Source organism: Podarcis melisellensis (genome assembly GCF_964234715.1).
Source record: "Podarcis melisellensis genome assembly, chromosome: 6".
NCBI lineage: Eukaryota > Metazoa > Chordata > Lepidosauria > Squamata > Lacertidae > Podarcis > Podarcis melisellensis.
The window spans coordinates 55,418,324-55,442,016 of record NC_138538.1 but is presented as its reverse complement, the minus strand read 5'-3'; the positions used below and the strand labels follow the sequence as shown (position 1 = coordinate 55,442,016).

General features: G+C 42.5%; 1 protein-coding gene across 3 annotated transcripts in view; it reads left to right on the top strand.

The window, feature by feature from the left end:
• CC2D1B (coiled-coil and C2 domain containing 1B) overlaps positions 1-23,693 on the top strand; it is a 37,290-nt gene that overhangs the window by 9,712 nt on the left and 3,885 nt on the right. For all 3 annotated transcript variants that reach the window (XR_014169260.1, XM_081914613.1, XM_081914614.1), the window contains exons 4-22: positions 345-445; positions 2,131-2,247; positions 3,407-3,538; positions 4,881-5,187; positions 5,393-5,517; positions 7,140-7,215; positions 8,930-9,025; positions 10,082-10,212; positions 11,298-11,370; positions 12,017-12,144; positions 12,792-12,987; positions 14,626-14,798; positions 16,306-16,431; positions 17,706-17,764; positions 18,353-18,469; positions 19,053-19,126; positions 19,401-19,459; positions 21,009-21,060; positions 21,861-21,960. Coding sequence is in view for 2 of the 3 variants with exons in the window: in XM_081914613.1 (XP_081770739.1) it covers positions 345-445; positions 2,131-2,247; positions 3,407-3,538; positions 4,881-5,187; positions 5,393-5,517; positions 7,140-7,215; positions 8,930-9,025; positions 10,082-10,212; positions 11,298-11,370; positions 12,017-12,144; positions 12,792-12,987; positions 14,626-14,798; positions 16,306-16,431; positions 17,706-17,764; positions 18,353-18,469; positions 19,053-19,126; positions 19,401-19,459; positions 21,009-21,060; positions 21,861-21,960 (2,242 nt within the window). In the remaining variant the exon portion in view is untranslated. The remainder of the gene's footprint in view (positions 1-344; positions 446-2,130; positions 2,248-3,406; positions 3,539-4,880; positions 5,188-5,392; positions 5,518-7,139; positions 7,216-8,929; positions 9,026-10,081; positions 10,213-11,297; positions 11,371-12,016; positions 12,145-12,791; positions 12,988-14,625; positions 14,799-16,305; positions 16,432-17,705; positions 17,765-18,352; positions 18,470-19,052; positions 19,127-19,400; positions 19,460-21,008; positions 21,061-21,860; positions 21,961-23,693) is intronic.

Here is a 23,693-nt window from a genome sequence, read left to right as displayed (position 1 = left end):
ACCCCCCCCCCCATGGGAGAAGGAAGTATCTGCAATTGTGGGTGGGGGGAAGCAATTTCTCTCCTTGCACCCTGAAACAAAATACACAACAACAACAACAACAACATGAAGTCCACAAACTTGATACCCACAGTCACCAGTTTCATGACCCCTACATAAAGAAGGAAAACAACGTGATAGTTTAGTTATAACTACTTAATGTCTTTTAATGGCTAAAACCAACAAAGTGGCCAAGATGAAGAAAAGTCTTTTAAAAACCTGCCACAATGTTAGGGTCACAGTAATTGTTTGTCTGAACCTTAGGGTTCCTCCCTTAGGATCTCCTTTTTAATTGTGTTCTCCAGCTCCCCTGCCTATGGATCATATTGAAAAGATGGCCGCTGAGTGCATGAAGGACTTGGATGAAGATGATGATGAAGGTCTGGAAGAAGATACCGAACTTTTGGTATATATGGGATTCCGTTGCAAGGCTGTTTTTCTTGGTGTAAAGGAAGAGGCATCGTCCCCTTATAGGAAAGACTGCATGTGATAACACTCAAAATTCTTGTGGGTCTGGAACACTGAAAGGGAGGTGCAAGCAGTTCTGCCTAGTAATTGGCTGTAACCATTAAAGCTCAGAATTTTCCAGAGAGCAACGGCAGGTGTGTGGGTTTCACCTTTCCTGCTTGGTACTGGCTCTATTTCCTCAGGCTGGAGTAGAAGTGGTGTCTGTTTGTAGCTGCCAGAGGGGAAAGAAGAAACTTGTCTGGAAAAGAAATTGTGACATTCCTGAGGTTTGAACTGGGCTGCAGGTGAATTAAATTTAGAAGTTTTTCCCATAATGTTTGAAGAGATAGTAGCATCTGGCAGTACTACTGATAAACTCCATGTGCACCAAGACCCACTCACACAGGTTTCTTAAGGATTTTGGGAAATAAGGCTGAAAACTTACTACCGTATTGGCCTGAATATAAGCCGCACCCGAATATAAGCCACACCTTTAAAATTTATGGGGGGGGGGGAAATACTTGAATATAATACCCAAATATAAACCGTTCCCTTAAAATTATGCAGGCACTCACACCCGTTCCGTTTTACCACATGTCTGTTTCAGCAGCAATATTGTAAAAGCCAATTTTTGTAAGATCGCAAAGATAAGCCACACTTTAGCTTTACATGGTCAGAATTTGGAAAAAAGTGAGGCTTATATTCAGGCCAATGTGGTATTTCTCTTGGAAGTTGTTTTTAGAACTGCTTTGCACCCCCTAAAGTGATTGTGTCCTATCACACATGATCCTTATATTAAAATCATTTCCATATTCTTTAATACAAGGCTGTGAGAGGCAGGAGGAAATCGTAATCAAATGAATATGATGTCATATACACTGGAACATCATTAAGGCCTCTTGAAAAGTAATGTTTTCTCTCAACAACTGCAGTATTTGGAGTTTCCAGATTTGGAATTCAGGCATATCAGGAAGGCTGGTATATAAGAACTTTTACTACAATCTTGTGTACAAAAAACACTTTGAGGTTTTGTTTTGTTTTAACAGTCAAGTAGTATCTAAATAACATTATGAAATATAAAATACAATTGTGTTTGGTTAAGTCCCATAGGACTTCACTGGGACATAATTGTATGCAAGATTGTGGCTTTTGTTTGCTTTACAGGCTCTAGAGTTCTTCATAGGTGTGTGTTCTTCAGAATGGTGCAAGTTCCTGGTTGCCTAAGGGGCCTTTAAAAGGCATACAGGAAGTTTACAAATCACAGCATAATTCTACCCATCCTAAACCACACACATATAAGAGGTTTAACCTGAATTATTTTGCTGCCAATTCAAATTAGCTAAAATGTGGTGCATCACTTGGGACAGCATGTAGGTTTTACATGAAGCTTTTAATCTCTGATAGGAAGCTGCCACAGAGGAACATAAATGAGGCAGCCTTATTCACATACAACAGTGAATTTTTGTAAAGAAAAAAGTGCAGTTGTTTTGGCATAAGAAGAATGCTCTTTGATTCTAAGTAAGAGATTTCCAGGCCCCACCTTTGAATGATAGCAGTGGAAAGTACCCCGTGGTTCATTTTAATGCAGTGCTCAAAATAGAAGTAGCTCTTCTTTAGCAACAATTGCACTGTTTCATGCTCTAGGCAGAGTTGCAGGAAGTCCTGGGAGAGGAAGACGGAGGAGGAAGCGGTGAATGTGAGACGGAAACAATAGAAGACTCTTCTGTAGCCGCAGAGGAGCCCAGCGATCTACCAACACAGGTAAATGAAAGCTTTTGCTTTGAGCCTGGAAAACTGGATTTTAAGGAATGTAAAGGTCAAGCCCTTCAGTGTATGAATTGCACTGCATTTTGGGGGTTTTTTGGGGGGGGTTGTTTTTTTTTTAAAAAAAACCAACAACCTGCCCTCTGTACTGGGAATATAGCAAAGTGTTTAGCTTTCATTTAAAGTGAATTTGGAAGTTGGTTAGAACCTTGAAAGTGAGAATGTGATGCAGGCAACTGAGCGAAGACAATGGCTGTGACCTGGGCTCCTGGAGACAGCGGATTTTAACAGCGTAGTCAGTCAGGCTGTAGACAAGGAATGGAGAACCTGTGAGCCTCCAGAGGTTGCTGAACCCCCAACTTCCATCAGTCCCAACCAGAATGGTCTGTGGTCAGTTATGATGGAAACCTTAAGCTCAACAACATCTGGAGGGCCACCGGTTCCCCACTCCTCCTACATAGACGGTGTAGGATTGAACAAAACCACCTCAGGACATTTTCCTTGGCTGGAGTTGTGTTTAGGGCTTGTGTTTGGTTGCCTCTTCCCTTTGAACACATTTTGTGAGTTTTCTCTGTTCCGTTAGAGTTAGGTTTGATGAGCAGTGCTCATTTACTTAACATTGGCAGCTTCTTGGCAGAGTGTATTTGTAAAGTGAATAAGTGCTAGTGGCATTTCTAGTCTCTTGAATTTGTAGCGTTTGTCTGATGATTTTTTCCATCCCCCCTGCGGAAGGAGAGAACTTTGTAAGCAAACAAGTTGAAGAAAACCGTTAGAGAGCTCACAGCAGAATAGAGAAAACATTTTCAATACTTCAAAATAACTTTGCAGTCGGTCTCTGTCTGAAATGACGAAGACCTTCCGACTAAATATGCCCAGTGGCTGTGAATGTTTCCTGAGGTGTTCCACCCACCCACTTCTCTGCTGCTGCTTTGGCAGAAAGCCGAGAGGTGACTTGTGGAATTTTTGCAGAAGAACAGACACTCATCTGTTCAAGGGAGGTGGCTCAGCCTCTTATGCCTTGAGTCCTAGGTGTGCATGTTCCAGAGAATGTGGTTCTCTCCCGCCCCTGATACTTGAATGTCTGTTTTAGAGTTCAATTCTGGTGGGCAGAATACTTGTCATCTTTTTTGGTCTCATTTCCTTTATCTTCTTTGAGATGGCGCCTGCTGTTTCCAGTGGACTGCAACAAACAATAGAAGAAAGGATAGTTAACTATAAGGCAGCTATACTCAATGCAAAGGAAGCCGGCGAGAGTTCCAAAGTGCGACGGTATGAACGGGGCCTGAAGGTATGTTGGGACCACAGATTCTCATCCTTTTAGCAGAGAAGGAAAAATGCTGTTCAAAATAGGCTATGAGTATTAGCCATTAATTCAGTGCAAAGATGTATGCAGGAAAGAACAGAGGCGTAGCATTCATTTTTTTCACTTTTGTAAATGAGTGCTAGTCTTGTTCTGTCTAAAATCTTTGTATAGACAGAATTGTCTAGGTTAAATTAAACATTCATTAATGCTTCTTTAGTATGGTATCATGACATTAATCTGGATGAGGTTCTCTCTCTTTTTTACTGCTTTAGTAGGTGGGAGTTTAATTGAGGTTGTTTTATCTTCTCTAGACTTGTTGCTGTTGCTGTTGTTGTTGTAATTGTAATCATTACAGTTTCATACACTAGCACTCATTCCCAAGCAGCAGTTCATTCAAATGGAAACTTTTCTTACAGACTCTAGATATTAGCGATAGCTACCATGTAACACACAAAATAGAACTGATTTTAAAAGCTATTGGCTCCAGCGGGCAGGGTATTTATGTTAAGGGAAAATCAGGTGAAATCTTGTATTCAATAAATACCTGGAGGCAGGGAAAAAGCTAAATATTGGTCTTGCAGGCTTAATTATTGGTAGAGTTGAAGATTCAAGAGGATGTGTGAGGATTCTCAGCTAGAGATCACTAATTGAAATGTGTAGCATTCCTACATTAGAGATTTTTTTGTTGCAGTTGGGGTTTTCTAGTCACCTGGTGGATGGACATAATTTTGTGTGTAGATTTTCTGTGCCTGTGCTTCAGAAGAAAGCAGGAAAGTTCATTTATTTATCATTAGGACTTGAAATTCAGCAAAATGGGTACAGTTTCTCTTCCTGTTTTGATGCATGGGTATTGTCAGAAAGTTACTGCATTCTCCCATATAGTTTAAAGTCACGTTGTTGAGTCTTTGCACAGTCCAGTGGAAGATGAATTGCAAAGCTTTATAGCACTACAGCTCCCATCATCCGTGACACTGGCCATGCTGGTTGGAACTGATGGAAGTTGTAACCCAGAATATGACAGAGTTTTATCATTTTGTGTGTGTGGGTTGGGAGTGTTTCATTGATCTTGGAACATTGCAAAATGCTGCAGCTCCCAAGAAGGCTGTAGAGTGTGAGATTCCAGGCACCTAAGAGATCCCAGGTATAGCCTGAAGGTACATGACGCCATCATCTTGCTGTAGCTAAACTGATCTGGACGAGTTGAGCACCTGGATGGGAGACTACATGGGTCAACAAATGAAAGACACAGCTTGATTGGAATGATCATATAGGGGATAAGTATTTAATCTATGCTGGGTAATTGAAATCACCACTCAATCACTACTAGGCATTGGAAACCATGCTGACTGCAGTGAAGAAAGGGAAAAAAGTGAATGAGGAAGAAATGCCACCACCTGTAGCATCCGGGAAGAGCTCTGCCACAACTCCACAAGCCGTGCCTTTGAATGACTTGCCTAAAAACTCAGGCAGCCAAGATGAAATAACTGTTCCTGAAGGGGAGGAAAATGAAGGCTCTACTACAGACCATGAATTAAAGAACCCCAGCGATCCGGAGCTATCTGTGAGCACACCTGATCTCCAGAGCCAGGATGCAGATTCAGGTGTTCTGGGAACAAGTAGCACTTCTGAAAACAGTAAGTAGTTTGAGTGTGGCCCTTTCCCCTGCAGCATCCCTATTCTGCATATGCACAAAAAAGTGCCACTTTTCTGCTTGTTTCTTCCATAGGGTGGATGGCTGGTGGACCCAGGTACCTAAGGAACTATGGTCCTCATGGTGTTTATAGTAGATGTTTTATTGGCTATATAGTAGGTGTTTTTATGTTTTGTTGTCTTGTTCAGATTCCCCAGACCTTGGCACCCGAGCACTGCTTGTGACAAGGGAGAAGGAGTACAAACTAGCAGCGCTCAAAGCTAAACAGAAAGGCGATCTTGAGAAGGCAAAAGAGTACATGAGGACTGGGAAGGTGAGGCGTCATTATTTCAAGCTAAAGCAGGTTTCTGCAAACCATAATTGGTCTTGATGATCTTGAGGATTCTCTAGAATATTTCTTTTTCTGTGGGTAAACGTATATGTTACTTTCACTGTGGGGATTTGCACCCCCATGGCAAACTTCCAACCCCAAGCGTACATGAGTTGGAGCCACGGCATATTGAGTTTTCCAACCTCTTCCAGTGGGCCACCATGGAGCTAAATTGGAAAAGAGGCAACTCAGTATAATGGCCCTGACCCACGCAGTAAATTCTGCTTTGTAATATGGCTGGGTAATGGGGAAATCACCATGAACTAACTGATCTCATGGTAAATGTAACATATGGACCAGCTCCCTGTTCCTTTCTTTTTAGAGTGAAAGTCACAATTCTCTAGCTTTCTTGTGTCAGGATCCCTAAAGCAGAATTGCACTAGGAAAATCTACATTCTTTGACCAGATAAATAAATCTACGCAAGTTAAATATTGATAGAGATCTAAAAGAACTGTATCTACCTGCATACAAGAGTACTGAAGGGGAATGAGGTGATTTGTGCATGTGCTGGGGACTGAATGAAGGATACATCCATCAAAGAGAGAAAGTGGGGACTTAGGGTCACAGGACTGCATCTTGCTAACATCTGGAATCCACATCTCATCCCTTCTTATTTTTGAATCCTAAACAGAAGTTCTCTGATTCAATTCAAGTTGTTCAATGGCTAGAAATTTGAGAATGCCTCTCCTATGGGAGGTCCAGAGAATGGACCTTTTCCATGGTGGCTCCCTGTTGGTGGAGTGCTCTCCTCAGGGAAGCTTGCCTGGCGCCTTTATTACGTATCTTTAGGTACCAGATGAAAACATTTCTCTCTAACCAGGCCTTTGGCTGGTTAACAATCTATGTCTTTTTAAATGTGTTTGTGGGAGGGAGGTTGTTGGTTTGTTCTTTTTCCTATTATGTGTTTTGGGTTCTTATTTTGTTTTTTTATGTTGTGAACCACCCTGTGATCTTTGGATGAATGGTGGTATACAAATGTTAATACAGTGGTACCTCGTGTTACAGACGCTTCAGGTTACAGACTCCGCTAACCCAGAAATAGTACCTCGGGTTAAGAACTTTGCTTCAGGAGGAGAACAGAAATTGTGCTGTGGCAGCCATTAGTTAAAGTGGTACCTCAGGTTAAGAATAGTTTCAGGTTAAGAACAGACCTCCAGAATGAATTAAGTTCTTAACCTGAGGTACCACTGTAATAACAATAGTAATTTCAATTAGAGTGGGTATCTGGGATGCTGGACAGTGGTACCTCGGGTTACAAACGCTTTGGGTTACAAACACTTCAGGTTACAAGCTCCGCTAAGCCGGAAGTAGTACCTCGGGTTGTGAACTTTGCCCCAGGATGAGAATGGAAATCATGCAGTGGCGGCAGCGGGAGGCCCTATTAGCGAAAGCACACCTCAGGTTAAGAACAGTTTTGGGTTAAGAACGGACCTACAGAACGAATTAAGTTCGTAACCCGAGTTACCACTGTGTGTGTGCTAGTTCTGTGGTCAGAAGCACCATTCTGTGAACCAAGTTGAGATCAATGTCATAGAGACCCTTTGGCTTTGCATTTTTGTTGTAGAAGTTCAGCCTGGTTCTGGAAGCACTGGACAGTGGGCAGCCAGTAGACCTCAGGGATATGCCTCCAGCACCACAGGGTAAGAGCAAAGGAGATAAATGATCTTTCCAGTAACTAGAATACACTGAATTGCAGATAAAAGATGAAGGTTTATCACACTGACTTCAGATATCCTGCGGTAGAAACCCTGCAAAGGATCTGTGATGTTGTGAAACTGTCAGACTTTCATAGTTTCAGTTTTCTAATAGCATCCTGCTTTCGCTTCCAGATCATTAAAAAGAAGCAAGTGAATCTATCTAATATAATGTATTGCATGATGATTTTTTTTTCTGTCTTAAGTAACTTTGCAGTCATTTGTTTTATTTTTCAAAACCAGGTATTCTCCATATATTGAAATATCCTATTCTCATAAATTGAAATATCCTATTCTCTGTTCCCACTGATGTCTCTTTCTGTGGATTTTTTTTTCAGTGAATGCATCTTCATTTGCCCCCTGCATGTCTCTGCTTAAGGTTAAGTGTCTGCTGAAGGGATATTGTGTTTCTGAGCAGTCCAAAGTGCAATATCTTGCGCCTGAGAGAATGCATTTGCTATGTACTGTTTTAGTGTTATGGGACTCCACCTTTTCTTTTTCCTGGTTGCAATTACTTATAAACATCAGTTTCATGCCCGTGCTATTACGTAAACTGAATTTGAAACTGATTTTGTTTGGGATGTTTCTACGTTTCTAGGATTTGGAATCAATTACATAAAATTAGTTGAGTGGTTGTCCCTATTTACTGAGAACTGGAACTGCTTGGACAGCTAACAAATATGTAAAGGAGTTGCAGGAAGCGTTAGTGTATTTGGTAGTTATTCTAACAGTGGAATTGTGGGAGTTAGGTGTTGGTGTTCTTAGATCACAACCACACTGCAAAAACATTGATGCAAGACACAGATCCTCTTAGATTTCCGTAATTTTCAAATAGGGTGACAACAAAACCGCTAACAAATCACAGAATCCTTCTGTGAATCTATGATTTGGTGGTGGTGGATTTGAAGGAATTCATGTTAAAAAGTATGAGGCCCCATTAGAATCCATACCTGGGATCAAAGCTTTTGTGCCACAACACTGAAAAGTGTCATTTTTTTTTAATGCTTCAGTTGTGACATGGGTGGGAACCTGTGAAAAGCTTATGCAATTTCAATAGGATCCAGTGTGTCAGGCTTATCCCTCTCTCTCTCCCTATCTTCCCCTCTCTCACTCCACATTGCCTTTGTCTCTCTGGCGTGCCATTTCTTTCCTCCTTCCCTTCTCTCTATCTCCTGTAGCACCCCATTTTCTTTTGCCTAGCAGCTTAATCTTTTTCTCCCTAGTCTCCCAGGTTACTCACCTATACTTCTCCTATCCTCTCAGTTGCTCTGCTCTCTGTTCAGCTGCTTTAGGTGCTAATCTGAGCCTTGAAAAGCACACAGAGCTGAAAGAAGCAGTAGGGGCAACTTCTCTTCAAATTTCCTCCTTCATCACTTTGTACTTTTCAAGAGAGGGAAAGGTAACCATCCTCGCCACCCCATAATGATGGCAGTGATGGGTGGAGGGCAGTGCCATTGTGCCTGTGGGTGGCATGCTGGCAACCCCAGACTTAGAGCGACATTTGTTCCCATTGGAAAAAACAGCTTCTCTTTACAGTACCAAATTTTCTTTGGCTCTTGTTGAATTATGTTGCAACTGTAGTGAAGAATTTGTATCTCTACGCTTCCGTGCCTTTTATAAAATGCATTAAATTCTTTTCCCTTGACACCCACATTTCCAGACCTTGAAAGTCCAGAAATGATACAGCTTCCCTCAAAACAGGCACCATCTGTAGCTGTGGAAACCACCCTTCCTGTGACAGCACCAGACAGTCAAGGTAATAAAGCTTCGGCTTAGATGCGTTTTAAAGCAAAGCCTCTCTCTTGTGAGGTGTATTGTATAGATTAGAAACTCAGATCTTACAGTATAATAGGTATGACCAGCATTTCTAATCTATATAAGTGCAGCCTGTGAAATTGTAGCGCAGAATTGGAGAAACTGAGAAATACCTAGATTGGACGACTGGTTACTTAAAATTTGGCATATCACTTCAGTAGTTAAATTAACAAATATTAATTAGGTTCAGGTAACAAATTAGGTAACAGATATTAATTAGGCAAACTAGACAGAGCAGCAATACTTCTATTGAAAAATGAAGCTTATCCATTCCTTATTGGACTGACAGAACACGAAACAAGATTCGTCTATATATGCTTTTGGTAGATACGTCATCAGTCATATGCTTGGGTGAAATTTAATGGTAAATTTAAAAAAAATTAATGGTAATTTGCAATTCTGATTTTTGAATAAGTATACAATCAAATGAGTAAACGGTTAATTTTTAATAAGCAAGCAAGCAAGCAATCAACACTTCATGGTAATATATACATATACAGTATAGGTTACAACTTTTTGATAGGTTATACATATGAAAAAGGCAGGGAATGATCTTAAATTGATGGACCATAGTTTCTTGTTTGAAATATTCCAATTATATATATATAGAGAGAGAGAGAGTCTTAAGTATGCAGGTATTTGTACTGTGTTCTTTTTGTAATGTGTGTGTGAGAGAGACAAGAATAAAGTGTGCCTTTCTTTGAGAGACACAAACACCAGAAGCATTTTTTCATTTTGTTTTTTTAATACTGTTGCATCTGTTTGTGTCAATGGGAAAAGGAGAATGGATTAAAGCACTGATGGGGGAACCACTGACCCTCCAGAAGGTGTTGGGCTCCAGTTCCAACGAGTGTGGTCAGTATTAAAGGCTAGTAGAAGTTGTGGTCCAGCGACACCTGGAAGACAAGACATTGTCCTCCCCTAGGTCAAAGTGCAAGAAGCAGGTGCCTATATTGTGGCTGAGCTCATATGATACGTTCTTTGGATGCTTTTAAAGGTCCCTTGCCTCAGCCAAAAACAGTGATGGAGGCTTTGCAGCAAAGGCTGGAGAAATACAAAGCAGCAGCCGCTCAAGCCAAAGCAAATGGAGATGATCGGAAGAGCAGGATGCACGAGAGGATAGCCAAGGTAAAGAAGAAGCAGCTCTGTGTGCTACCACAAAAGTCCCTTGGTTATAATCATTTTGTTGTCAGCCTCTGCTGTGATATATCAGATCACAAAATATACTGATTATATAACAGCAGTGAGAGGATCTTCTCCTGTTTGAACGTATTACACCAATCCGGACCTGACTGCGTTGGCTACCAATTAGTTTCCAGGCCCATTTCAAAGTGCTGACTTTGACCTTTAAAGCCTTAAACTGCTCAGGACCATGGTAATTTAAAGGCCTCTCACCATTGGATAGTGTTTTCGAGGCTACCAGCATGAGTTTGACCAAACTGCGGGAGGCAGTAGAGGACAGAGGTGCCTGGCGTTCTCTGGTCCATGGGGTCACGAAGAGTCGGACACGACTAAACGACTAAACAACAACAACCACCATATGAACCAACCTGGACCTTATGATTGTCATCCGAGGCCCCTCTACAGGAGGTCTGGAGGGTGGCAACATGAGAACGGGCCTTTTCTGTGGTGACTCCCTGCTTTTGGAATGTTTTCCCCAGGTAGCTCGCCTGGCGCCTTCATTACATATCTTAGGGAGCCAGGCCAAAACATTTCTCTATAACCAGGCAGTATACAAATTTGATAAATAAAAATAATAATTGTTAGACTTGTGGAATACAAGCTCGTTGGGTGGTGAATTTCAGCATCACATATTTCACATTACACTCTGAGAATGTCATTATCAAATTTGCCTGCATTAAACTCAGAAAGACCTACTTCTGAGGAGACGCATATAGAATTGCACTCTGAATAATGTTAACCATCATTTCATCACATTTACTAAGAACGTGGGGCAAATATTTCAGCCCTTTTCTTAAAACCATATGGAGGGGTTGTTGCATCTGTATACTGCAAGCCCAGCAACAGATGCAGTACATGGAGGAAGGTTTGCATTTTTCTAGCTATGAAATGTTCTGCCTGGAGTGCTCTTAAAATGTTTTCTAATCCTTATGGCATAAAGGGAAACACAACAAATGAGTGACAAATAAGTATTTATCTCCCCACAACCTGTGAGATGACTGTATCCTCTAACCAAATTTTCTCCTTAACAGCAATACCAAGATGCCATAAGAGCCCATAAAGCAGGAAGGAAAGTGAATTTTGGCGAACTACCAGTCCCCCCTGGTAAGTATGCAACACTGTCAGGGCTGTGTGTTGAAATGTGAGATACCCTCGTGTAAGTGCTTTGCTCCTGGCACATTTGCCAAAAATGCTTCAGGAGACTCCCTCCTACTCTGCCTTGTCAGGAGACTGGCTTGGCTCCATGACAACACTACAGAATGTGCTATGAAACTGCTTATTGTGACTGTAAACTTTCATGAAGTTGCACGATAACAGCACAGAGGGCCTCTTGAATTGCAAGTTAGCTCGTTGGTTTTCAGCTGGTGGGTTGGGACCCACTACCAGGTCATGACCCCTGAGCTAAGGTGGGTTGCAACAGCACCATACAACATATGACCCTTTTGAGGAGCTGGCTGGTTGAAATTAACCATAATTAGCGTTAAACACAGCTCCCAGTTCACAAACAATTTAACTAAAATTGAAAGCTTCCAAACTTCTCCTCCTCCTCGGCCTGAATGTGTCAGTGATCCGTTTTGTGGGCAGCCGCTGGAGTTCATGCTCAATACTCTCAGAACTTGTATCTTCTGAGTATAATGATAATTGTCATTTCAACTTTTTAAATCTGTAGTTCTCCTCATAAATGTGTGTTGTGTTCATCTTCATTTATTTTTAAGGCTATCTTCTGGGTTTTTTTCTTCTCTCTTTTCAGGTTTTCCTCCGATTCCTGGACTGGCTCCTGCAGATGACAATACTGTTGCTGCCGTCCTTGAAAATGCTAACAGGCTGGTTAAGATGGAGGAGGAAGAGAATAAAGAAGAGGAGGAGGAGGAAGACGAGGTGTGTTGCTTAAAAATCTGTTTGCTTACAGATGCAGAAGAATATTCTTACCATTTTAAAACACAAGTTACAGCCAACTATTTCAAAAGCTGCTATTGCTGCTGCTGTTGTTTTTTTAAAAAAATCCTACTAACCTAGTATTACATACACTGAAACATTTCTAGTCACCATTTTCATTGCTTTTAACCCATCAGGTTAGTCATGTTCATGCTTTTTAATGGGTCTACTCTGAGTAGGACTAGCATTGGCCACAACTCAGAAGCTCTGGTCGTTAAAACTGCTTATTCCCTTTAATTTCCTAATGCTAACTGCTGAACTGGTTAACTCACAGACTTTGTGTTAGGGTACCTAGTAGTAGCTCATCTCCTGTTAAGCCACACTCTGCACTAGGACTTCAGATGATGAATCACTCTATAACCCATTTTGTTGAAGACGGCCTAGTGATGATGACTACAGTGCTGTTATTAAGTTTTTCAGCCTCTTAAGATGACTTTCTGATCCCTTTAGCACAAAAAAAGGTCTCTCTTCTGTAGCACCACAGCAGATGGCTGCTGTAATGGGATCCATTTGTTTAGTATCCGTCCTCATCTTGGGCCTATATCTGAATTTCCTGCTCATTGCATTCAATTCCTTTCTGATCCCACTAGGGTGAGCCTTCCATACAGGCTCCAGCTCCCAAGAAGCCCACTCAGCTGCCTAAGAAGCCAGTGCAAGTTGTTCAGCCGATAACTGTGCCATCTGCTGTAATCCCGGAAGAAACCTCTCCAGAGAAAGATATTTCTCAACCCACCCCAGTAGCAGCCCCAGAGAAATCTGCATCCACTGAGCACATCTCTCCAGTTGGTAAGGACTCAAAAAGCTGGCTGAGAGTTGTATTTATTTCATTTACATCAAGCAAGACTTAGGAGGTGATGTATTTTAGATACTTAAAGGATGTTAGGAAGGAAAAGGGGGAAACAGTTGTTCACGCTGAGGATAGAACAAGACAAAAATGGTACGCAAGAAATAAGTTCAGTGAGGCTTAACAGAAGAAGCCATTGGGACAAAGCCCTTGTTGGCTTTTCGTTTTCTGAGCTGTGAAATGCTGTGTTTGGAGTGCTCGTAAGATGTTAACAAGCCCTCCCTTTCAGTAGAATAGAAAGGTATGTAGAATCTGGACAGCAAATGAGTGACTAATACGGATTCCTATTCTGACCTTAAATGTGCACATAACAGACAGACCCCCTGCTGTAATCAAGATAACTACCAGGACACTGCTACTTGCACTGGTTCAAGCTAGTCAGTGTTTTGTCTTCCTCCTAAGCAGTTCAATGACACATGCTTGACAGTGTTCCGTGGAGACATGCCACACATTTCCACAGCTTGGATGCAGATGGCAAGCTTGCATTTGAGAAAACAGGACTACCTCTTGGCTAGGTCTGTTTTTTCTCTTACTTTAAGGAGCTTGGAAGAGCTAGTGTGTGCTCTCTGGAAAGGACATCATAAAGATACCTGGCAGGCTTAGTGAAAGTTCTTGCCTCCCTGAGAAGTGTCCTTTCTGCCCCTCTTTTTTCATGTCCTCCCCCACTGCTTGCAAATGTTGAGCTCCCCCACACAGTTCAAGTATTCCGCCTGAGTCAAAGCCTGGCAAGCAAGGCTTTATCTAATGGATGTGGCTGTGGATGACTGGGCAGATTGCGCACCGGAGAAGCTACGGTGTGAGGGCGGAAATAAATAGAAGCCACTGCCACACATTTCTTTCTGCACCATTACTGCCTATTCTGTGCGTCCCTGGGATGAGAAAACCTTCTGTTTCTCTCATACAGCCTCGTGTGCAGAGTGGGAATACAGCTAATCAGGAAATGGCTTTCTATAGGTGTTACTATTAGTATATCAAGCCCTTAATAACTTGGGACCAGTTTACCTGCAAGATCGCTTTACCCCCCTATATTGCCCACTCACCTTCAGTCTGCAGAACTGGCACTGTTACAAGCAACAACTGCTGCCCATTTCACAAGGAATCAATCTGATAGGGTCTTAGCGCCAACACATTGGAACTCCCCGTCTGTTGACATCAGGCAGGCAGCTTCGCTGTAGCTTTTATGACGCCTGCTAAAAACATTTTTGTTTAGATGAGCTGACCCAGATGTGTAGAATGTGGGTGTATGTTTTAATATCTTTTGGGTTTACTGCTGAATTTATTACTTTATTGTTTAAATTAGTTGTTTTTACTGGTAATTTTATTGTTTATCCTCATTGTAAACTGCTTTGAGGGAGTGTATGTGTTTTTTAACAATCAAGCAGTTTATAAATTTTATAAATTTATAAATAAATAAATTCTCTCCTCCCATAGCACAGGCACACTTTGTTTTATTGCGCTTCTCACATATTGCTTGTTGCAAGGACGCGGGTGCCGCTGCAAGCGGCCTGGCTGCTTCCAGGGGAAGGAAGCCCTGCTGCCAACAACAATGACAACACCCCTGTTGTTTTGCTTCTTTGCAGCTTTAGAGCACCTTGAATTCCTGGAGAGTAGAAGGAAACAGTACTTAAAGGCTGCAGTCCAGGCAAAGAAGAGAAATGATCTGGAGCAAGCCAAGGCCTTCCTAAGAACAGCCAAGAGCTTGGAGCCAAAGATCGAGCGGGCAAAAAGTGGCAAACTGGTCGACATTTCCAAGGTTAGTAGAAAGATTCCTAAGAGTGTATCAGGCCTGCTTTGAAGGAAGCACTGTTCACACCACTATCTGTCATCTGATGTCCTTTGTTGCCTTTGAACACAGCTCTTGTGGATTTAATTTCAGAAAAGCTTGTAATTCTTTTAAGAGAGAGGCAAGCTTTTCTGCAGTTGGTCCCGACCATAGGCCTGCACTCTTATCCTGGCTGTTACCCTGCCTCCTCTCCTTGAATTGTAGGAGCCTTTTACATTTTTTGAAATTCTGAATTTGTTCAGTTGCACCCAGTCTCTCTCTCTCTCTCTCTCTCTCTCTCTCTCTCTCTCTCACACACACACACACACGTATATGTATTTGTACATATGTATATTAATTATATAAAATCTCACTTAAACGTGTGGTGCATTGGAACGTAACCTGCATGTAAATGGGAGCTTGCTTGTATGTTTTATTCTCAGCCATCAAAATTGCCTCTTCTGAGTTACTATTTTGTACTTTCTAGCCACTTCAGAGTAGGGAATAAGGAGAGGGAGGCACCTAATTCTGTTGCCTAGATGGCCTTCATTTATGCAGTTTTCATACATATAAAAATACATACGTGCAGGTTACAAAAATGAGACTTTGTTTTTACATATTGCCTTAAGTTACTTTGGGTGCCTCCAGTTTGGAAGATGAACAGAACTGACTGGGTTTATGGTTGTCCCTTAACATATATGAATGTAGTGCAAGGGTAGTCAACCTTTTTATACCTACTGCCCACTAATGCATCTTTCTTGATGGTAAAATTTCCTTACCACCTACCAGTGCTCGATGGAAGGAGGATTCAGCATGTGCCATAGAACCCCCTACTGCCCACCTAGAATCCTGAAACGCCCACTAGTGGGCGGTAGGGACCAGGTTGACAACCCCTGATCTAGTGGGTCAATTTTTTTCATATGCATCAGCTGTAGTCAACTATTTATATTTGCCCTGGAATCCTTTGGTCTTCTATTTTCTTGTTTGGTATCTTGAAGCACTGCTGTGGTAATGATCAGAAGGGTAGGGCATTTCAAGATTTTTTTAACACCTTACTTGTGGAATGCGGTAAACTTGCAGTCACTAGTTGGCTTTCTCCATTCTCATATTGATAAATGCTTGCAGTGCTGTTGGAAATTCAAGACAGTTGGATGTATCATTCCTAGTCGTTTCCTGCAGGTCTCAGAAAACTGATGTATTGGCGCAGCCTTTCCAATGTGGTTTGGACTACAACTCCCATCAGCCTCAGCCAGCAGCCATGCAGTGATGAGAGTTGTAGTCTGTAGCATGTTGAGGACACTAGATTGGGTGGGGAAGAGTGCATTAACAGCATATTAGCTCAGTATGGCAGGAACCTTGAAAGTATCCTGCTACCCTTTCCTGATATCCTTCCCCCACCCCTTTTTTTATCTGCTCTGAATGAGTGTCCCTGTGCTCACCTTTCTCTGTCACAATTTTACCAGATAAGCTCTGACATGTATTGCGTGTTTCTGTGTAGCTGCCATCACCACCTACAGATGATGAAGGTGACTTTATTATCATACATCATGAAGATCTCAGACTCTCTCAGAAAGCAGAAGAGGTGTACGTTCAGCTCATCAAGCTAATGAGAGACCAGCATGAGGTGTGTGACTCCTTCCTCTCCTATAGCATTATTGATAGCTAAGGGTCCTGTAGTGGAAGCAGAATGTTGTGTGGCGATCCCCCCCCCCCCCCGTTGGAATAAATGAAGACACTCAACACCAGAATTTAGGTTAATTGGGCAAAAAATGGCCACAGCTTTATTGATTACAGGTAAGAGCGGTATTGGCTTTAGGCATTGGTCCTATCAGACTATCTGGCATAGAACCAGAAAGGGTTAACACCAACAGGGGGAGACCCTGAGATGCACATCCCTAGGCGCTCCCCGAGGAGTGCGCTTTAGGCCCTAGCCTCCATAACTTTCGGCTGAGGCAAGGCCCCCTGGAGTCCTTTATCAGACTATCCCATAGCATTTGGGGGAGGTGATGGCGCTCCTCCCCCCCAACTCATCCGCATAACAATACGCCTACCAATGCCTAACCGCCAAAACCAAAGGCGTTGTGACGTTTTGCTATGAGGTAGGCGAAAAAACCAAATGGCTTCCAAAATAATGCCAATTAGCCAAGTGGAAAAACTCCTACCAGGCCCCTTGCGGCGACCAACCGAGGTCCATAGCAAAGTCCGAGTGAAAACCTAGAGGGTGGGTGGATGAGAGGGAAACCGCAGCTGGCTGAGGGAAAGAAAAGGGGCGATCCCGGGCTCCCCCGACCTTAAATGACCCGCTTAGCCCCGCCCCTGTCGCCAGCTGATTGGCTGGTGCAGGGAATGACGCGGCCTGAGGATTCCCAAGTCGCGCGGGGCCACAGCCAGCCCCGCGCGGATGTAGGTGGGCGTGAGCCCGCAACCCCCCCTCCTTATGTCGGGAGTGGCTTTCTCTATACTTTAAACTGGCCTATTTTTCATACAACTCTAAACTGTTGTTCTTTTGTGATATATGCACAAGCATCAGTGACCCTCTCTCTCCTTTCAAAAGTGATTTGAAAATAAAGGTGCTCAGAAAAAGTTGCTGCCTTCTTTATATGTCCTCTGTATGTGTGTTTTAGAGGAAACGAGAGAACTTCTAGTGGCAGTGTTAACATCTGTGAGTTATTGTACTAATACTATAACCCAGCAGCAGATTTTATGCAGATGACTGCATACTCACTTGTGGAATGCTTCATTGGAGCTGGGTTGGGTTGCCCAGAAGGCAACGACTGCATATGTTTATTTCAGCTTATTGAAGAGATTTGATGGTCTGAACATGGCCAGCTTCTCTCTCAGATCAGTTTTTGAAGGTAGCTTGTGGTCTGACTTCCCCCTCCTTTTTTCTCTTAATAGAAATGTTTGCAGTATTCAAAGCAGTTCACACATCTGGGAAATGTATCTGAAACTTCCCGGTAGGTTTATTATGAGTTTAGCATTGAAGGCACATCTCAATTGGGTGCAATACAAATTCCACTTGGCAGAATGAATTTTGCTTTTATGCCTTGGGTCTAGTCATTTTGTGGCTGGGGAAAAGGTTGTTCCTCCCATCTTAACTATGTAAAGTGTAACTTGACTTTTTCACTTGAGGGGAAGCTCAATGGCATGTCCCTACGTTGGGTGGGCTGGAGAATTGCAGCCTACATGGTGGGTGTCTCCATATGTCAAACAAGAAGGAAATTTCATGGTGAGCAACCAGTGTTCTGCTCCCTGTGCTTGCTTGATGAAGGTAGCTCTCAGATCCCATCAGTAATGAAAGCTAAGTCCTTCTGGTGCTCCACCGGCTTGATCAGTTTCTAGACAGCTTTCCCATTGACCTCTGGCAAGGAGCTATTTCTGCTTTAAGTGGAGCCCAGCCATTCTCTCATTTGAGTAGGAGCTGCCTCCATGAGTTTAGCAGCCACCCACTGATAACATTAATGAAACCAGAGCAGCTCTGGCAATGTGCTTCCTGATCTTTCTCACTTTTACTATATGTTGTGTATTTCTGTGTTGCGTTTCAGGTTTGAGAAGCTGGCTCAGATTTGTAAAAAAGATCTGGACATCTTACAGCTTGCAGAGGCCCAGGGGCTGGATCCCCCAAGCCACCACTTTGAAGAGAGAACCTTTAAAATTGTAAGGTATGGATGTCCAAAAGTTGGGAAGGTTTCAAATGTCTTATCTCTGTAGATAGATGAGCTTTACAAAACCTTTCTGAACCTTACAAGAACAAGCAACCTGGAATACTGTGAATTTCTGTTCCCAAAAAAGTGACCAATGTTTTATAGTGGAAACTAGGCATTTCAGTAAATGTGGGGCCGCCACGAAAATGGGACCATTCTCCCCCAGCCCCTTGAGTCAAAGGGCTTTAACTTTGTTCATATCTTGATGTTGCCTGTGTTTGCATATGTAATACTAAGTTGCAGCTTGTTCAGTAGGCAAACAGACAAGGCTAGTTGGTTTTCCAGCTACTCTTGCCTTGTGCCTCTGTAGCCTGGAGAGTGCCTGGGCTGCAGTGACCAAACAAACCATGATTAAGCAAGGCTTTGTGGTTCATAAACTAACAACAAACCATGTTTTCACCCTGCAATTAGTTGTCAGAAAGCAAGCATGCTGTGTATTTCTTCATGATTCCTATTTCTACATGTTCACTACGTTTGGTATTGCAATGTGAAGTACTTCCGGATTGCTGGAGTAAACTTTTTCTTTTTGTTTGCTTTGTAGAATATTTTCTGAACTCAGTAGCACAGAAATGCATCTTATCATTGTCCGAGGAATAAATCTACCAGCTCCACCAGGTAGTCTACCATTGACATGAATTTTTAAGATTCCTTCCTGCTCTGCAATCTTCCCTGCAGCTGATAGAGCTGAGAACTTGACCTCTGTTAATCAGTAGTTAGGATCATTTTGTTTTTATCAAGCAAATTGGGTCACAATCAGGAACAAACATCTCTGAGTAGAGGCCTCTTCTTTCCTGTGAGATAATCAGCAGTCTTGTGTTCATAAGATTTGGCCCATTTTTCTTATTGTTTCTGCGGCTGTTTGCTCAGCTAAATTCCTCTCTTTGCACAGGTGTGGCACCCAATGATTTGGACGCATTTGTGAAATTTGAATTCCATTACCCGAATACAGTGAGTACACATCAAGGCTTTTGCTCCCTCCTTAATTTTTAGGCCCTAGGGTGACAGTTCCCTATCAAGTATATTCAGATGCAAACCCTCAGTTTGCCGCCATGTAATATATGCAAAGATTGGGAGAATGGATGACTTGTGCATTGCTTCTGTGTTAAGCAAGCAGCCGTGTAAATATCAGGACAGGGGTAGAAGCAGAGCATAAAATAAAGGTGCAGAGAAGCCCTATCAACTTTTGAAGTGAGTGGGATAACTGAGACAAAAGAGATTGGGACAAAGCAAGATCTATGGTGCTGCAAAGAGACGATCATGGGTGTTAATGAGAAACAGAGAGGAAAAAACAAGGATACAGACAGATCAGGAGGGGAAAGAATGTGCTAAAGGGGGTTAACAAGGCTGAAAAGAAATCACTGAGGTGGGGGGGGGAGATACACAGAAATGAGCTTATTACATTTATATACCACCTGTTCTCCCAAGGAGCTCAAGATGGTGCACATCGTTCTCATCCCCGTTTTATCTTGACAACAACCCAGTGAAGTAGGTTAGGCTGGGAGATGGTGACTGGCCCAAGGTCATTCAGTGAGCTTCGTGGCTGAGTGGGAATTCTAACCCTGGTCTCCCAGGTCATAGCTCAACACTCTAACCATTATGCCACCCTTCAGCTCTCTTGAATTAACGAAAGTGAAAAGGTGGTACTCTGGAGTGGCTTGACTTACACATCCCTGCTTTAGAGCAACCAGCCCATGGTGGTGCGGGGGGGGGGCGGAGCTTGGTCTTCACAAGTAAAGGCAAGGACAGAGAACCCCACTGGCTTTTCTGAGAATAGTTAGGAAGGCAGGGTCACTGGTGGCATCTCTGGTGGCCTTATCACAGTAGAAAAGAGACTGGCATTTCTAATAGGGTTGTGTATGTGATGCTTGAGAGGCAGCTGGGGAAGGAGCTGCCTCTGAAATAGAGAAAGGGCTATGTTGCTTGATAACTAGGATATCATCTAGAAGTGCTGGCAGTAATTGGGTCACCTTCTCCTTGTTCACTCCCTAGAGACTTCTTCTGTGCGTTGGGCTAGAAGTTAATTTGTTTTGTTGTATGATTGGGTTGTTAAAAAGAATAGTAATTGCTAAACAATCTCTTTGGAGCACGTTTGTTGTAACCTCTGAAGATCCATACCCATTCCCTTCTTGGGGACAAGGAAGACAAATGAAAAGGTCCCGGAGAAATCTACCTGCACCAGGCTCTTGTTCTACGGCAAAGCAAAATGACTGAATGGTGGTTGCAATGCTAGCATTGGATCTAACCTATCTTTTTAACATCCCCATGCACCGTTTGTTTCTATCTCTTGTATATTTCGTATTGAATCTCAGTATTTGCATTTTGTTCCATATTGAATGGGCTGTGCCCAAGAAAACTTTATCTAGACTTATGCAGGACTTTCTTTCCAAATGAAAAGCAAACAAAGATGTTGTGATTTCTGCTGAATATTAATGGTGTGTGGCTGTAGGTGTTTAGTTTTAGGGTTTTGTTAACCCATGTTTTGCTTTTATTAAAACAGGAGCAAGCTCAGAAAAGTAAAACATCAGTGATAAAAAATACCAACTGCCCAGGTGGGTGCATATGCTTATACTATTATTGCCATCGTTACGTTGTCTTTTCTTGGATTTTCATTTCAGAGCTAGGCTGAAAAGGGTTTGTTCCATTTTATGTTTGCATCGGCTACCTGAACAGAATTCAAAGACTCTCATTTCAGAGCAGTAGTAATTTTGTATTGTGGGTTTCTTAATTAAGCGATTTCCGCATCTGTGACGGTGTTAACCTAACTTGCAACACTGCTCTGTATAGTGGCAGCAGCTCTCAACAGGCTAACTGGAGATGGCCAAAGGCTGGGCCTAGAACTCTGTGCATGCTCTGCTACTGAGCTATATGACTCCAGAACGACTTGCCCCTGGAATATTTGGATCCCTCTGCTTTCTGTCCCTTAGAAATCCAACATTGCTGTTCATTTTGCCACAGAAAAGATGTCACCCTCTTACCCCCAACTGCATAGAATTGTTTGGGATCTATTATTTCACAGCTATTTAGCATGAATCCTGTAGCACTTTTTTTGCAGGTTCTTTAAAATAAAACTTACTGAATAGGGTAATATACATAAGGACTTGCAGTCCTTTGTCTTGGCTTCTTCTCGCAAAGGAAAACGTAGGGACCAAGTCACTGTGTCATTCAGTACAATCTGTACCTCTCAGACATGCACCTGTGGGGCCTACTTGATTGAAAGGTTTTTCCATGGCAAAATATCTCCCACCTGCTTATTTTGAGGGGTTGACCACATGCTTTTCTTGATCTTTTATTTGGTTCAGAGTTGTCTCATCAGCTGTTTGTATCTGATTATCTGTCTGTGCATTTCCAGAATATGATCAGCTGTTCAAGCTGAACATTAACCGAAATCACAGAGGTTTCCGAAGAGCGATTCAGGCTAAAGGAATTAAATTTGAAATCTTCCACAAAGGGTGAGTAGGGGTTCATGCCTAATGGGGAAACAGTTTGATTGCTTGAGCTCAAGGACTTTGTTAATTCTGCTTTAAAACAATTCCCAGATTTCTTTTGGAGCTAAAAAAAATGTAGCTCTTTGTCACATACAATCTGTAGGCATCATTGTGTGTTTGAAATTTTTAGCTACAGGGTAGCTGAAGATATAATTGAGAATATGGGAAGGAACTATTTTGAAGTCTTTGTAGAGATTTGCTCATATGCAGCAGATACATCTTTCAGACATTTGCAGTGCTTGAACTTTTAGACTACAGTCGCGTAATATTGGTCTTCTGCTTGATCTTCTTAGATGACTGACAGGCGCTGTATTTGGGTGTTGTTAATACTCTACTAAAGCCAAAAGCTGTGAAAATTCCTGAGAATGTTGGCTCTATACTACTAGACCTGTATACTAAGGCTGGCAGTTCAGCAGGGATCAGGGGCTGTCAATCTTTTCATCCTGTAGACCTTAATGCATTTTTGTGCTGATTCCATATCAAAACACAGAATCCCCTTTGCCAAGCAGGCCAGTTCACTGCTTCTGATGCCTGTTGCCCCCAAGGGATCTAAGCCACAGCTGAAACAGAACATGCACCCACATGACTGTTGTGGTGCGGGAGAGGGGAAATCTTCCATGATGAACTTCAGATGCTTTTCTCCTTTTGGTTGAGTACTACAAGGCTACATCTGTATCTCACACTGAATATCTTAAGTCAATTTGGCATATAACAGTAAGAATAGCTGCCCTTATTTGCAGCGTGGCCTTTAGTGTCAAGTTGTCTGGCGTTAAAGAAACTGTTTGAAAGGATTCCTTAGTGGCCAAAATAATTTGCTTATAATAAGCACTATAATGTATAATTGTGATATAGCATTGACTACAACTTAGTTCCTGTTTCACGGGTGTATGGTTTTAAGATTGTACAAGTGTCTTAATTGGGACGGGGTGCATGATTGTTTAGGCTAGAAGAAAACAGTGGGAAAGAATATTATTAGGATCTGTTTGCGGGAGTGGTCTCATGTCTCTTGTAAGCATGCATCCAAAATTTCTAGTGGCCAAAAAGTGTGGAAGGCAGTACTATTTTTAAGCTGTAAGAGGGAGGGCCATAGGTGAGTTTGCTGTTCTTAAGTTCACACTATGGCAAGCCCCACAAGTGGGTTTGATTCAGATGAAATGACAGGCCATTAGCAGGATTGCATGCTCCTTCCTTTACATGCAAGGGAGAGCTTTTCTTTCTAGTTTGCCCCTTTGTCCAAATGCAGCAACCAGAACCTTTGAATGTGATTTGAGGGTGAGCTCTTCAGGAGCCATTCACATGAAGGGTGTAGCAGGGCTGTACATTTCACCCCACCTTCCAAAGTCACATGGAATCTCCCACCCTTGCCATGTTGGGGTGTAATTTCTGAGGTCTGAAGCCTCCACACGCGGAACAGGACCCCCACTTCAGAAGTTGTGCTATGAACTTCAGGGACAGAAAGACTCATATGGCTTTTGACGGTAGTATTAAAAACGTGTCCCTGCCACAGCCCCTTCCACCACAGTAGCCCTTTCATGTGACTAACAGCTGAAGAGCACTTGCAATTTGCTGCAGACTAGAAGCAGAAGCCTCTAATCTTTCCTTGCACTCAAACAAATAGGAGTAGATAAGCTCAAGCCTTGCTGTGGCTCCTCCTAAGAGAAGGGGTGGGGGCAGAGCTCATAGGGAGATAGTTTATT